The sequence below is a fragment of the Macaca fascicularis genome, chromosome 3, assembly GCF_037993035.2.
Source record: "Macaca fascicularis isolate 582-1 chromosome 3, T2T-MFA8v1.1".
Lineage (NCBI taxonomy): Eukaryota > Metazoa > Chordata > Mammalia > Primates > Cercopithecidae > Macaca > Macaca fascicularis.
The window spans coordinates 1,600,564-1,613,979 of record NC_088377.1 but is presented as its reverse complement, the minus strand read 5'-3'; the positions used below and the strand labels follow the sequence as shown (position 1 = coordinate 1,613,979).

Here is a 13,416-nt window from a genome sequence, read left to right as displayed (position 1 = left end):
CCGCCTTGCAGGCAACCCCCCTAGGGCCACACCCCACCTGGCTACTGGTGGCCAAGCCTTGTTCCCCACCCAGCGTGTGGGTAGGGCAGCACTTCAGGAGCTGTCCTGCCTGGAGAGACCCTGGTCCAGTGTCCTGGAGCCTCAGGAGGCTCGAGCATAGCCCACCTTGTCCTTGGAGGCAGACAGGACAGCGGCGGGCTGGGAGGGCTGCGGCCTGTGGGAAGGGAAACGCCAGGCCCCGAGACTGGGATCAGCTGAGCGCTCTGAACAAGCATCGGTCTCAGGGAAGGTGCTGATCTCCTGGGAGTCAGTGCTCAGCTGCGTGGCTCAGGGGCTAGGGTATGAGTGGGGCTGTGAGGGCAAGGAATTTCTGTAACTGCAGCTGGTCTAGTCGGTGGCACAGCCTGAAGGGACTTTTCACTGAACATCTGGACAGCTTGATAGTGTCCCCGTGTGAGGGAGGCAGTGTCCCTCGCAGGGTCCTGGGGGTCTCTGTCGGCATTCGTGGCCTACATTGCCTCTGGCCAGAGGTGGGCCTCGGGCTTCATCATGGAGTCCCTTCCCAGGTGTGGCCTGGCCTGGAGGGTCCTGCCCCCTCTTCTGGCCTCTCAGCTCCTCCCCAGCCCAGGCTCCTCTTGGGTGAGCCCCCACTCCTGCCGGGCCCCCGTGTTAGGCTGGACACTCCCAGCCCTGGGTGAGGGGCAAGAGGAGGAGGGGGAGCCCAGTCTCCCATGTTGGTGCCTGGCCCCTCGGGGCAGGCTGTGAGGCCCCAGAAGTGGGGGTGCTGGGCTATGATCCTGGCACCAGAACAGAGCCCTCGAGGCCCACAGAGGGCCCTGGCTGCATCTCCAGGCCATGGGGTCAGGGAGTATGAGCCCCTGAGGGGAGGGGAGCTGGAGGGGTCCTGCTGCCTCCTGCCTGGCTCCATCTCCAATGCCCCCTCCACCTGGTCCTGGGCACTGCCCTGTGTGTCCACCCCCTCGGCACACCTCGAGGAGAGCGTGGGGGGCAGTGTGGCCATGCTGGGGCGTGGGGGCACTCAAAGGCTTGGAGGGTGCACCCCGTGGTCAGCCCACAGGCAGGGACGCTGTGGAGGGTTTTGCCCTGTTGTGGGCTTGTCCCTCAGACCCACAAGGAAGGGAGTGAGGCCCCCACACAGGGGAGGGTCGGGGTGGGGTAGGGAGGCTCCCCCATTGCAGGTGCCAAGAGTGAATGAACAGGGCTTGGGCTTGGGCTGCCAGGGACACTGCCTCCAGGAAGGCCCCCTGGGCTGTCTCAGTGGGACTCTATGAGTGACACACGGAGCTCAGGCCACAAGGGCTGTGGAAGTGTCACCCCACGAGAGCAATGGGTGCCTGGCCCTCTGGACTGTGCTCTCGACGCCCCTCCTGAGCTCTTGCAAACCCTGGCCCCTGGGACCGTAGCAGAGGCAGGTGATGTTTCCAAGGAGTCCTACAAGCAAGCATTCTCTGACCTGGGAGGTGGGTATTGTTCCTGTTTACATTTGAGAAACTGAGGCCTAGGAAGGACAGACATGTGTGCGTGCCACGAGTGTGGCAGCAAGAAGGGAGCCTTGAGGAGGGCCCCGCAGCCTGGCCCCAGAGCGCTCTTCAGCATCACAGCAGATGCAGGACAAGCAAGCCCCCAGCCGGGGAGCACCAGGAGACCAGCAGCATCCACCCTGATGGTACAGGCCATCTGATGAGGGGCAGGGACCAGTGCCGGGGTGGACGATGCCTATGCATAGAGTGGGGCGCATCCAGGCACAGCTGCCACCGGGGTGCTTGGGAAGCAGGTCCACACACATGCCGGCCAGGTCACTCATCTCCAATGTACGAGTCCCATGATCTTGGCAAGTGGTGCACAGGTCCCTGGGCTGGGGCTTCCTCTGCCTCCACCCCCATCACTGGACAGTCAGAGGTCAGTGGGAGGCCACGGGAGTGCATGTGTAGGTCACGTCACCGTGATGGCCCCGAGGGGCTGCTCCTTTCTCGCTGCTCCCTACCCCGTGGGCCAGCCACTGGTGCACAGGTGTCCTTACACGGTACCTACCTCTTGCTCCTTTAGTCAAATGCAGAACTTGAGAAAATTGATTTGCTTGACATTTCCATGTAACTTTGGTTTAAGAAGGAGAGAAGACCACTCCATGAGAAACAGCTCATTCTTATCTCTCACCGCTTGGCAACCTATAAATATTTTTTCGATGATGCTGGCTAAGCTTCTCATAAATTCTCCATGTCTCTCAGATGCACCAAGAGTGACTCAGCATTTAACTCCTACTGGAATGTCAAGAGCCCAGTGCATTGGGTTCAGTTGTCTGTGGGTACAAGATCTTGTGTGATTCTGAACCAGGCACAGACAGAATGAAAAGCACAGCACTCCAAACAGGGCTCCCTGCAGGTCCTTACATGTATTAGGTTTTTGTAGATATCTAAAGTCAAGCTAGTGGACATCTATCACTTCAACCAGTTACCGTTGTGAGTGTGGTGAGAACACTTAAGATCTACTCAAGTTTGAAGTGCCATATGCACTACAGTATTCTATCTGTAATCACCATGTGGACATTAGACCTCTAGAACTTACGCTTCCTGCATAACTGAAACTTTGTACCCTTCAACCCACAGTCATATTTTCTCCTGTCCATGGGTTGGCCTGGGCTGTGCCCTGTTAGCATTCCCAGATAAACAAAAGCTAAGGGAGTTGATTGCCACTGGACCTTCCCTGCAGAAAATGGTCTGGTAGTCCAACAGGTGAAATGAAAGGACACTACTTAGTAACAGTAAGTCAAGGAGGCCCCCATTGCCTATGCACAGAGTGGGGTGGCAGCTGTGCCCCGTTGCACCCCACTCTGTGCATGGGCACCATCCATCCTGGCACTGGTCCCTACCCCTCATCAGATGGCCTGCACCATTAGGGTGGATGCCTGCTGGTCTCCTGGTGCCCCCCTGTTGGGCCCGTGCTTGTCCTACATCTACTGCAATGCTGAAGGGCACTCTGGAGCCAGGCTGCTGGGCCCCCTTCGAGGGTCCCTTCTTTCTAGCCATATTTGTGGCACACACACATATTTGTCCTTTCTAGACCTCAGCACCTGACAACCACCATTCTACTCTGCTCCTATGAATATGACCTTTTTAGATCCCACATATAAGTGAGATCATGCAGTATTTGCTTCTGTGCCTGTCTTATTTCTTTTAGTTTAATATCCTCCAGGTTCATTCATAAGAAGTGCAGTTACAAACTGTTGTTGCAATACCAGCTTTTATAATTGCCCATGTATTTACCTTTATTGAAATCTTCATTTCTTCATGGGACCTACTGTTACTGACTAGTGTCCTTTCATTTCACCTGCTGGACTACCTGGACCATTTCCTGCAGGGCAGGTCTAGTGGCAATTAACTCCCTTAGCTTTTGTTTATCTGGGAATGCCAATTTCTCCTTCACTTTTGAAGGACAGTTTTGCTGTATATAGGACTCTTGGTTAACAATTTTTTTTTTCTTTTAGTACATTGAATATATTGGTCCACTGCCTTTTGGCTTCCAAAGTTTCTATGAGAAATCTGCTGATAATCGGCCGGGTGCGGTGGCTCAAGCCTGTAATCCCAGCACTTTGGGAGGCCGAGACGGGCGGATCACGAGGTCAGGAGATCGAGACCATCCTGGCTAACACGGTGAAACCCTGTCTCTACTAAAAATACAAAAAACTAGCCGGGCGAGGTGGCGGCGCCTGTAGTCCCAGCTACTCGGGAGGCTGAGGCAGGAGAATGGCGCAAACCCGGGAGGCGGAGCTTGCAGTGAGCTGAGATCCGGCCACTGCACTCCAGCCTGGGCGGCAGAGCGAGACTCCGTCTCAAAAAAAAAAAAAAAAAAAAAAAAAAAAGAAATCTGCTGATAATCTTATTAAGAAGCCTTGGATATGATCAGTTGTTTTTCTCTTGCTGCTTTCAAGATTCTCTCTCTCTTTTTAAAAATTTTATCATAATGTACCTTGGTGTGAGTCTCTTTGAGTTCATCTTACTTGCAGTTCCCTGAGCTTCTTAACTGTTTATATTCATGTCTCCCTGCAAATTTGAGACGTTTTCAGCCATTATTTCTTCAGATAGTCTCTCCGCACCTTTCTTTTTCCTCCTCTGTTTGCAGCTTCCACGGCATGCATGCTTCCTTGTCTCTTGATGGTGGCCACGTGCCGCTTAGGCTCTTTTCACCTTTCATTTATCTTTTGTCTTCAATAATTTCCATTATCTTATCTTCAAGCTCATTGATTTATTCTTCTGTCTGCTCAAATCACCTTCAGATTCCTCTAGTGATGTTTTCAATTCCAACTATCGTATTTTTCAGTTCTATAATGTCTTTCTGGTTTCTTTCAAGGTTTTTATATTGATATTTCCATTTTATTCATATGTCATTTTCTTGACTTTCTCCACACCTTCCTTTAGTTCTTTGAGCATCTTTAAGACAGTTGTTTTAAAGTCTTTGTCTAGTAGATCTGCCATCAGGTCTTTTGCAGGGACAGCTTCTGTTGATTTATTTTTCTCCTTTTAATGTGCTATACTTTCTTATCACTTTGTGTGCCTTGTGATTTTGTGTTAAAAAGTGAACATTTGAACTCAGTAATGTAGCTCTGGAAGTCAGTTCTCACCCTTCACCAGTGTTCACTGCTTTTTGTTACTTTAAAAAAAATTTTTGTCTCTGCGCCAAAGATCTCCCTGAGGTGTGAACTTCAGATCTTCTTGGGTCTTTTCTGAGCCTGTCCCTTTCCCTGGGTGTGTGCAGCCACTTTCTAATTTTACTCTTACATGCTGCTGTTTTTCAATGTCCTGTTCTTTCATGTTTGGCTCCCAAAGGAGGAACAAGATAAGAATGAGGAAGAAAAAACAGTGCCAGCCATCTAAATCCACTTGAAGTCGCTTCATCTGGAAGGGGGAGCTTGCAACAACAGAGGGAGTGTAAAACAATGGCCCCACCTCCCTGTCTGCACCTCTGTGTTCCCAAGCAACCTGATCAGAGCACAGGTTCTCAATGTCTGCAGGACAGGGTCCTTTTTGCCATCCTGTTTCCCATAAGCTGTGTGGCCGCTGCTGCAGGAACTCGTGCATGGCACCTGCTATGGGAATGGGAGTGGGGGATGGATGTGCAGCTGCTATTGTGCCAAGAGCTGGGGTTTAGCTAAATTAACCACCTGTTACTGTTCAAACCTTCCTCTGGACATTGCAAACTTTCAGTAGACTCCAGAGTTCCAAAAGAGTTCTAAGACAAGTTCTGCCCGTGCACTTGTTAATTAGTTAGGGAGATGGATTCCTGGTGCTTTCCATCTGCCATTTCCCAGAGTACTCCAGAGTCATTTTCTTTTTTTTTTTTGTTTCTTTTTGTTTTTTTTTTTTGAGACAGAGTCTCGCTCTGTCGCCCAGGCTGGAGTGCAGTGGCGCCATCTTGGCTCACTGCAAGCTCCGCCTCCTGGGTTTACGCCATTCTCCTGCCTCAGCCTCCTGAGTAGCTGGGACTACAGGCGCCCGCCACCGCGCCCGGCTAATTTTTTGTATTTTTAGTAGAGACGTGGTTTCACCGTGGTCTCGATCTCCTGACCTTGTGATCCGCCCGCCTCGGCCTCCCGAAGTGCTGGGATTACAGGCGTGAGCCACCGCGCCCGGCCTAGAGTCATTTTCAAACATGTTTCTTTCTGTCAAATAATCAAGTCTTGGCCGGGTGTGGTGGCTTATGTCTGTAATCCCAGCACTTTGGGATGCCAAGGTGTGTGGATCGCCTGAGGTTGGAAGTTCGAGACCAGCCTGACCAACATGATGGAGAAACCCCGTCTCTACTAAAAATACAAAATTAGCCAGGCGTGGTGGTGCGTTTCTGTAATCCTAGCTACTCGGGAGGCTGAGGCAGGAGAATTGCTTGAAGCTAGGAGGTGGCGGTTGTGGTGAGCTGAGATCACGCCACTATACTCCAACCTGGGCAACAAGAGTGAAACTCCATCTCAAAAGAAAAGAAAAGAAAAGAAATCAAGTCTTGAGGCATCATCATTGTTATATCATGTGCAGGTGTCTATCCTGGATGCCACCCAGCTACGCCAAGTGCAGGGAGAAACTCCCTATGGGCACCGTGGCTGGGTCCAGAGCTCAGAGGCTGGAGCTCTGAGAACTGGGCTGGAGCCCAACCATGATGGAAGCCTGTAGCTCTGGGGAAGAGACACACATCTGTGGGGGCAGAGTGACTACCTTTCCAGGTTGCCCAGCCCTCGGGAGTGGCACAGTGCCCGGGCACTGGGGCAGAGGTGGATCCCATAGTCCCTCAGTGGAAGCTCCAAAGCCTCCCGTTTTCCTCTCTTCTTCTTTCTGGGATGGGATTTGGGGGAAGAGATCTTCCTGGTGGGCTGGAGTCTGTCCCAGAAGTCAACAGCTCGCCCTGGGGCCGCAAGACCCCCTTGGATAAGGTAGACCCTCGGCAAGACTCCAGCCACACATGAGAGGACAGAACATAGCTCCTGAGTCCCACTCACCGCGGCCACCTGCCCCCATGGGTTTGCGCTGATTTGCATATAGGTGTGTAGCTTCCTAATGGCGACTGTAAGAAATTGCCACAAATTCAGTAACTTAAACCAGCACAGCTGTCTTATCTTTCAGTTCTGGAGGTCAGAGTCTGAAACCAGTTCACTGAGTTGAAACCAAGGTGTTGTCAGGGCTGGGTCCCTCTGGGGCTCTGGAGGAGAATCCGTTTTCTTGACTTTTCCAGCTTCTAGAGGCTGCTGCTTTCCTTCGCTCAAAACCCCTTCTTCCCCCTTCAAAGCCAGTGGTGTTGGGCAAGTCCTCATGCTACCGTCTTTTGTCCTTCGATTTTAAGGCTTTGTGTGGTTAGATGTGGATCATCTCCCATCTCCAGATCCACAGCCTGAGTCCCAGCTGCAGCATCCCCTTGCCACATAAAATTATGCTTGTGGGTTCCAGCTGTTGTGCCGTGGACATTCTTGGGGCCATGGTTCGGCCCACCGCAGTTTGCCCGTGTGCATGGCTGCACATGTGTGCATATGCATGGGAGTCTTACTTTGCATAAATGGGATTGCCCTGTGTCTGCAAGTTCCTCTTTCCTTTATCCTGCATCTCAGGAGTCTCCCTAACTCCAGGGAGATGCCCTGGCTCTTCGTGTGGTTCTGGTCTTTTCCTCAGCCCCTCCTGACTGAAGCACCTGTAGGTATTTCTGCCTCTCTGTATAACAGATGGCCCTGCAGACACCTGCTCAGCCCTGACTGGTGGGTTCGTCGCGCAGACTTTGTTTATCGGACACCAGCTGAGCTGCCCGCGTGGGCCTGACGTGGGTTTTGGGTCAGCGCTGACAGTGGAGAGATTGGATGTTGTAAATGTGTCTGAGTGTCAGCAGGAAGTCTCCGCCCAGGGAGACTAGCCCCTCCCTGAGGCTCTGCAGCCTTGGGCATTGGTGGAAGTGTTTGTTCGGAGGCTGTTTTTCTTTGATGCCAAGATGTCCCCCCAGGCACTTCACCATGTCAGTGCCATGGTGTGATGCGGTGATGATGGTGGCGTGTTGATGCCCCCAGGCACTTCACTGCGTAAGTGCTGCAGTGTGATGGGGTGATGATGGTGGCATGTTGATGCCCCCGGGCACTTCACTGCGTAAGTGCTGTGGTGTGATGGGGCAGTGATGATGGCGCGCTCTTCAAGCTCTGGATCGGGTTCCGGAAGCTCTGTGTGAGTCTTACTGAGGTGGTTATTTTCTCTCTTCACAGGAAAGTGGGCTGAGCGAGGAGCCTTAGGGTCTGTCATTGGCAGCGACTCCCTCGCCTGCAGGTGCGCGGTGGTTCTGGCTCAGCAGACCCCACAGGGCTGTCAGGGCGTGTCGTCCCCTCTGTCCGCTGAATGGCTCCAGCTCGGGTCCGTTTGGCTGATGTCAGTGTCGCAGTGCTCACTCTCACAGCCATTTACCTGCTGGTTTTCCGTTAGCCTTTGGTGTTACTTTAGCTAACATTTTTGACAAGGTGGAGCTGGATTTTTCTTGCTGCCGCTGTTTTTCATCCACTGCTTGCCTTGTGCCCACCAATGTGGTCTGCATGTCCTATGCCCCAGGCACCAAAACCACCGGCTCTCTGGCACCTGCCCTGCCATCTCGTGCCACTGTGGTCACTGACTGCAGGTTCTGGCTTTTGTCCTTCTTCTGCCTCTTCTGTATCAGTTGTGACGTCTCCGTTTAACGAGAGTCCTGCACGTGCGTGCTTGAAATGGAGGCTTCCAGGGTCCCTGAAAGCTTTCACAGAACCACTGATGTGGCCTCCACTTGCTGGCATGGACCTGGGCAGCCGTGCAAGTGCCACGCAGATCTCCAGGGCACTTGGTCCTGGGAGTCACAGGGCAGCTTTTGTGGCCGCACCCTGAGGTCTCAGCTACCATGGCATAGATGCTGTGGGTTTTTGGGCTTCGAGGTCACGCCCTGGGGATGCCGCAGCCCACCTGCCCTTGGCCCCCATGGGCCCCCAGCCGTTGTATGTTTGGATTTCTGAACAGGCCCAGGTGGAGCTGAAGGACAGGCTGTGCTGGCTCCCCTGGCCTGAGGGAAACGTCCCGTCTCAGAGCCGTTTTCTCTCGGAGCACCCATGAGATTGCTTTGATTTCTAGTTTGCATCAACCCTGTGTCTTGGAAGCTGTTGGGCCTCTGAGTGCTGAACTGGGTGTTGCCTGAGCAACATGAAACCCACCTGGCTGGACTAGGCTTCCCCAATTCGGCTTGCCCCATGCAGGCAGGAGCAGCCCTGGCTCTGCAGGACCGGAGGTGGCTGTGTGGGAGGGCAGGGGGCTGGCCAGGCAGCCTTGGATCTTTTCCTCAGGACCCCTTCAAAGGGGCGGCAGAGACTCCAGGCCCCGTGCCCCGGGGACTCAGGCTGGGCTAGTTCTGAGGAGCGGCTGGAGCGCCTGGTGCTGACGGGTGAACTCAGGGGCAGCTGGGCGACTGCCAGGGCATCTGGCCCCCAGGCCGAGAGTCCCATTTCCTGATCTTAGCACAGCCCTGGCGTGGACATGTGGGGCCTGGGCACTTCTTCTAAGAAAGGATCATTGTAACAGCTGCCATCTGGGTAGACGGCAGCCTCTGTCTGAGGGGGAGATGACTGCTGGCCTCAGAGCCCAGGCTCAGCCCGTCGGGACCCCTCTGCCCCTAGCCTGAGGGTGCAGGCGCCGGACCAGGCTGCTGTCCACAGAGCCCATTGTCCACTCTGCGCCTGGCCCTGCTTCCAGTCGGCACGAGGGTAGGGCCCACAGGGAGTCCAGGCCGCCACACCGCCTCATGCTGAAGTCAGGGCCTCGCGGGGGCAGCAGTGGCGCTGGAGGTGCCCACGGCGTGTGCCAGGGCCGGGGGGTCTGCACTCTTGTTTCCGTTGCTTCTGTGTTCTGTGAGCTCTTTGGAGGTACTGCTTCCCTCGTGATGTCCAGGCTCAGCACTTCTTCCCTTGTGTCTTGTCCCAGGTCAGCCTGGCCCAGCCACAGGGCCCCCAGCCCACAGGTACACGCACACAGGTGCTCGCCCCCGCCTTCCTCAGGACGCCTGGGCATCAGCAGCCCCTTCCCACAGGAGAGCTCGACCAGGAGCCAGCCCGCCGCACAGGCATCCCGGAGTAACCGTTACACTCTGTCGGAAGCAGACCGTGTCCAGTCTGTCTGGGGCCTCACGGTCACGGGAGTAGGGCCTTGGGGCAAGTCCCTGGTCCAGACTGTGGCCGCAAAGCCCGTGCTCTGCCTAGCATGGCAGGTGTGCTGGGAAGTCACTCTGAGCAGGGTCTGTCTTTGAGTGGGTGCTGCTCCTCCCGTGGGCAGGAAACGAGGCGTGAGAACTCCAGGCACTGGGGCTGCGTCCTGGCTTGGGCTCCCTGGGAGAGGGATGGACAGGGCTCCTTCTGACCCTGGGCTACTGAGTTGAAGTGAAGTCAAGCTCCGCCTGGGCAGGAATGAGTGGAGTGAGTCACCCAGCGCTGCGGGGCATTTGCAGGGAGCAGCGGGGCTGGTGGGGAGACCGTGGCACGTTGGCAGGTACATGGGCGTCAGCATGTTGGCAGGTACGTCAGGCGTGCAGCCCCTCCAAGGGGTGACTGTGGCCCCGAGGGGAATCAGCACGGTGGGGTGGGGAGACACTACTTGTCCTTGCCACATGAGGCACCACACCCAGTGAGTGAGCTGGCGCCCTGACAGCGCTGGGTGAAATCCCACACGGTGCCTCTCAGACGCCACGTGGACCCCCAGCCGAGGCAGCCGCTCTGGGCGAGGCCCCGTAGCCGAGGCTTCCAAGAACGTTGGGGTGTGGAGTCAGCCTCCTTCCTTCCCTGCGGTGGAGCTGCGGCTTCACAGTGGAGGCCACGCTGGGTTGCCCGCCTGGGCTGCACCAGCAGGGGCAGAGTGGGTGGGCGGGGCACAGGGCTGCCAGCCCCACCTCTCACAGCTCCTTGCTTCGGCGGGGGTGCCGGCCAGTCCCTGGCCCCTTCTCCCCACTGGCTGTGCCCATCCCTGCTGAAAGCAGCGAACGGGAGCCTGTGGACACCATGTCCCCTGCAGGCAGGTGTCTGCATGGAGCGCGCCCGTCGTTTGGGAATGAGTGAACTAGGGTGGCCGTTGGGTGGTCATTGGGCGGCTGAGCCCAGGGCATCAGGGCAGGCTGCCAGGCGCGTGGAAAGCCCTCTCAGACTCAGTTTCCCCTTTGTGCCCCTGCCTGGCCACCTCTCCAGGCGGCATCGGTGGCCCCTGGTACTGTCCTGCACAGCCACCTCACCAGCTGTCTTCCTTTTTGCAGAGCGCGTCGGCGAGGAGGTGGGGCTACTGCAGCTCCTTGGGGACCCTCCACCCCAGCAAATCACCCAGACGGATGACCCCGACGTCGGGCTGGCCTACGTCTTTGGGCCAGATGCCAACAGCGGCCAAGTGGCCCGGTACCACTTCCCCAGCCTCTTCTTCCGCGACTTCTCGTTGCTGTTCCACATCCAGCCGGCCACGGAGGGCCCAGGGGTGCTGTTCGCCATCACAGACTCGGCGCAGGCAGTGGTCTCGCTGGGCGTGAAGCTCTCTGGGGTGCGGGACGGGCACCAGGACATCTCCCTGCTCTACACGGAGCCAGGCGCAGGCCAGACCCACACAGCCGCCAGCTTCCGGCTCCCCGCCTTCGTCGGCCAGTGGACACACTTAGCACTCAGTGTGGAGGGTGGCTACGTGGCCCTCTACGTGGACTGTGAGGAGTTCCAGAGAATGCCGCTTGCTCGGTCCTCACGGGGTCTGGAGCTGGAGCCCGGCGCTGGGCTCTTCGTGGCTCAGGCAGGAGGAGCGGACCCTGACAAGTTCCAGGTAACCCCCACTATGCTGTTGCTGGGGGACTGCAGCAGCCAGGGTAGGGTGGGGTGGCGGTGGCCACTGGGACAGGGACAGAGCTGCAGCCTGAAGAGGAGAGCCCCACCACAGCTGTGGTCAGCCTTGGCCTCCGGTGCAGGCCTCCCAGGTTCTTGGCCGGCCTGGCTGGGGTAACATTCACTTTCTTGGCTCTCTGGCTTCTGTGCCCCCAGGAAGGGCTGCCCTGGGCTTCTGTGGTTTCTCTGAGACACCAAGGCCCAGCCTAGGAGGGCCCCATTTGAACGACTTTGTAACTAGACATCCACCCCAGCTGTGACCCCGTGACCCAGAGACACCCCCAGGCCTGTGCCAAGCCCCGTGGTGAACTGGGGCTCCCGACCTCTGACCGGCCGGTTGGGTGAGTGGGGACCAAGTCTGGGCCCAGCCACAAGCCTCGGGGCCCCATGCAGAATGAAAGCTGGGGTCCTTGTTGAAAACGATGAGTGATCCAAAGCTGGCGGCAGCAGGGTATCGGTCCCAGCAGGGTTCTCCTGTGGTGACTCCACACCGGCTGGGACCAGGGGCTCAGGGCGGCCCTGCAGGTCAGCACCTTTAGCAAGGGTGCGGCAGCCCCAGGCCTGTGAGACTCCACTTCGGAGCACGTGGTGGGATCCCCCAGCGGTGTTGGCATGTGGCCGTCTCCACCTGAGTCTCCGGGAAGTCCCTCCAATGTGCCTTCATTTCTTGGGGCTGGGGGAGCGGACAGAGCCCTAAACCCATGTGGAGTCTATGTCCAAAGCCCCTGCATTTCTGGGAACCTTTGGCTGGGAACAGCCGTGTGGGTGACCTCCGCTGGCACTGTCTCCCAAGTCCCTGAATTCTAACATTCGAGCTGGCCCGCAGCTGGGACGCCCCTGCCCTGACCGGCCACAGGGGACAGAAGGTTAACTGTTGCCCTGACAAGGGCTGTTTGTTTGAAGTTGTTCTAAGTCCTGGTGTCTGGGGGTTCTGCAAGCTGACCTTTCACCTTTGGCAGGAACTTTTAACCCTCAGAGCTCAGGAGCCGCTAGGACGTTGACACCAAACTGGGCCTCTTTGTTTTCCTCTTGATCACAAACATGATTGCCGGGAAAGAAGTCAGAGTCACCCCCTCCTGTGAGAGGCAGTTTGTTGTGTGAATCCCCAGCCATTTCTTGGTGGAATAAAGTCGCCCACAAGTGCTGTACATCTTTAACGCTGTAAGGAAAGGCGGCCAAGTGCCGAGAGCTGGGGTACGTGGGTGCACATCTGTGCCCGATGGTGCTGGGGAGAGCCGGGCCGCCGCCCTGTAGTGAAGGCCTCCTCATCAGCGAAGTCCAACTTCCCAGTTAGATGTGTAGGAAAAGGGGGTCTGGGTGTTTAATTTTGTATTTCTTGGACTGTTAGTGAAGACAGACTTCCACGTTGCCACTTGTTTATTGTATTTCTTTCTTTGTGACTGACTAGTTTATGTTCTCTGTGTTTTTCGGTGGGCCCAACTCTCATTGATTTTTACAAACTCCTTACATGTAAAAGAAACTGCTCTTTGGTTTCGCATGCTGCAGACTTTATTTTCACCTTGTCTTTTTTTTTTTTCTTTTTTTTTTTTTTGACCATTGGGATTTGATGTATGGTTTTTTGGGGGTTTTTTTGTTTTGTTTGTTTTAGATGGAGTCTCGCTCTATTGCCCAGGTTGGAGTGCAATGGGGTGATCTTGGCTCACTGCAACCTCTGCCTCCTGGGTTCATGTGGTTCTCCTGCCTCAGCCTCCCGAGTAGCTGGGACTACAGGCTCCCGGCACCACGCCTGGCTAATTTTTGTATTTTTAGTAGAGATGGGGTTTCACCATATTGGTCAGGCTGGTCTCGAACTCCTGACCTCAGGTGATCCGACTGAGCCTCTCAAAGTGCTGGGATGACAGGTGTGAGCCACTGCGCCCGGCTGGGATTTGATGTGCTTATGTGGTTAAATCTGGCCTGGAGAAGACACCATGATTTACAACAGCCCAGTGAAACCTTGGAAGGTCAGAGAGCTGGAACAGGAGGGAGCTAGAGGGCCCTGGGTCTGGACCTGGGTGGCGCGCAGCAGGCCG

At 55.8% G+C, this 13,416-nt stretch overlaps 1 protein-coding gene across 8 annotated transcripts in view; it reads left to right on the top strand.

Annotated features, from left to right (window-relative positions):
• The window catches only part of COL18A1 (collagen type XVIII alpha 1 chain), a 105,357-nt gene that overhangs the window by 50,843 nt on the left and 41,098 nt on the right, over positions 1-13,416 (top strand). For all 8 annotated transcript variants that reach the window (XR_012431871.1, XR_012431870.1, XM_045389421.3 and 5 more), the window contains one exon: positions 10,780-11,324. Coding sequence is in view for 6 of the 8 variants with exons in the window: in XM_045389421.3 (XP_045245356.2) it covers positions 10,780-11,324 (545 nt within the window). In the remaining 2 variants the exon portion in view is untranslated. The remainder of the gene's footprint in view (positions 1-10,779; positions 11,325-13,416) is intronic.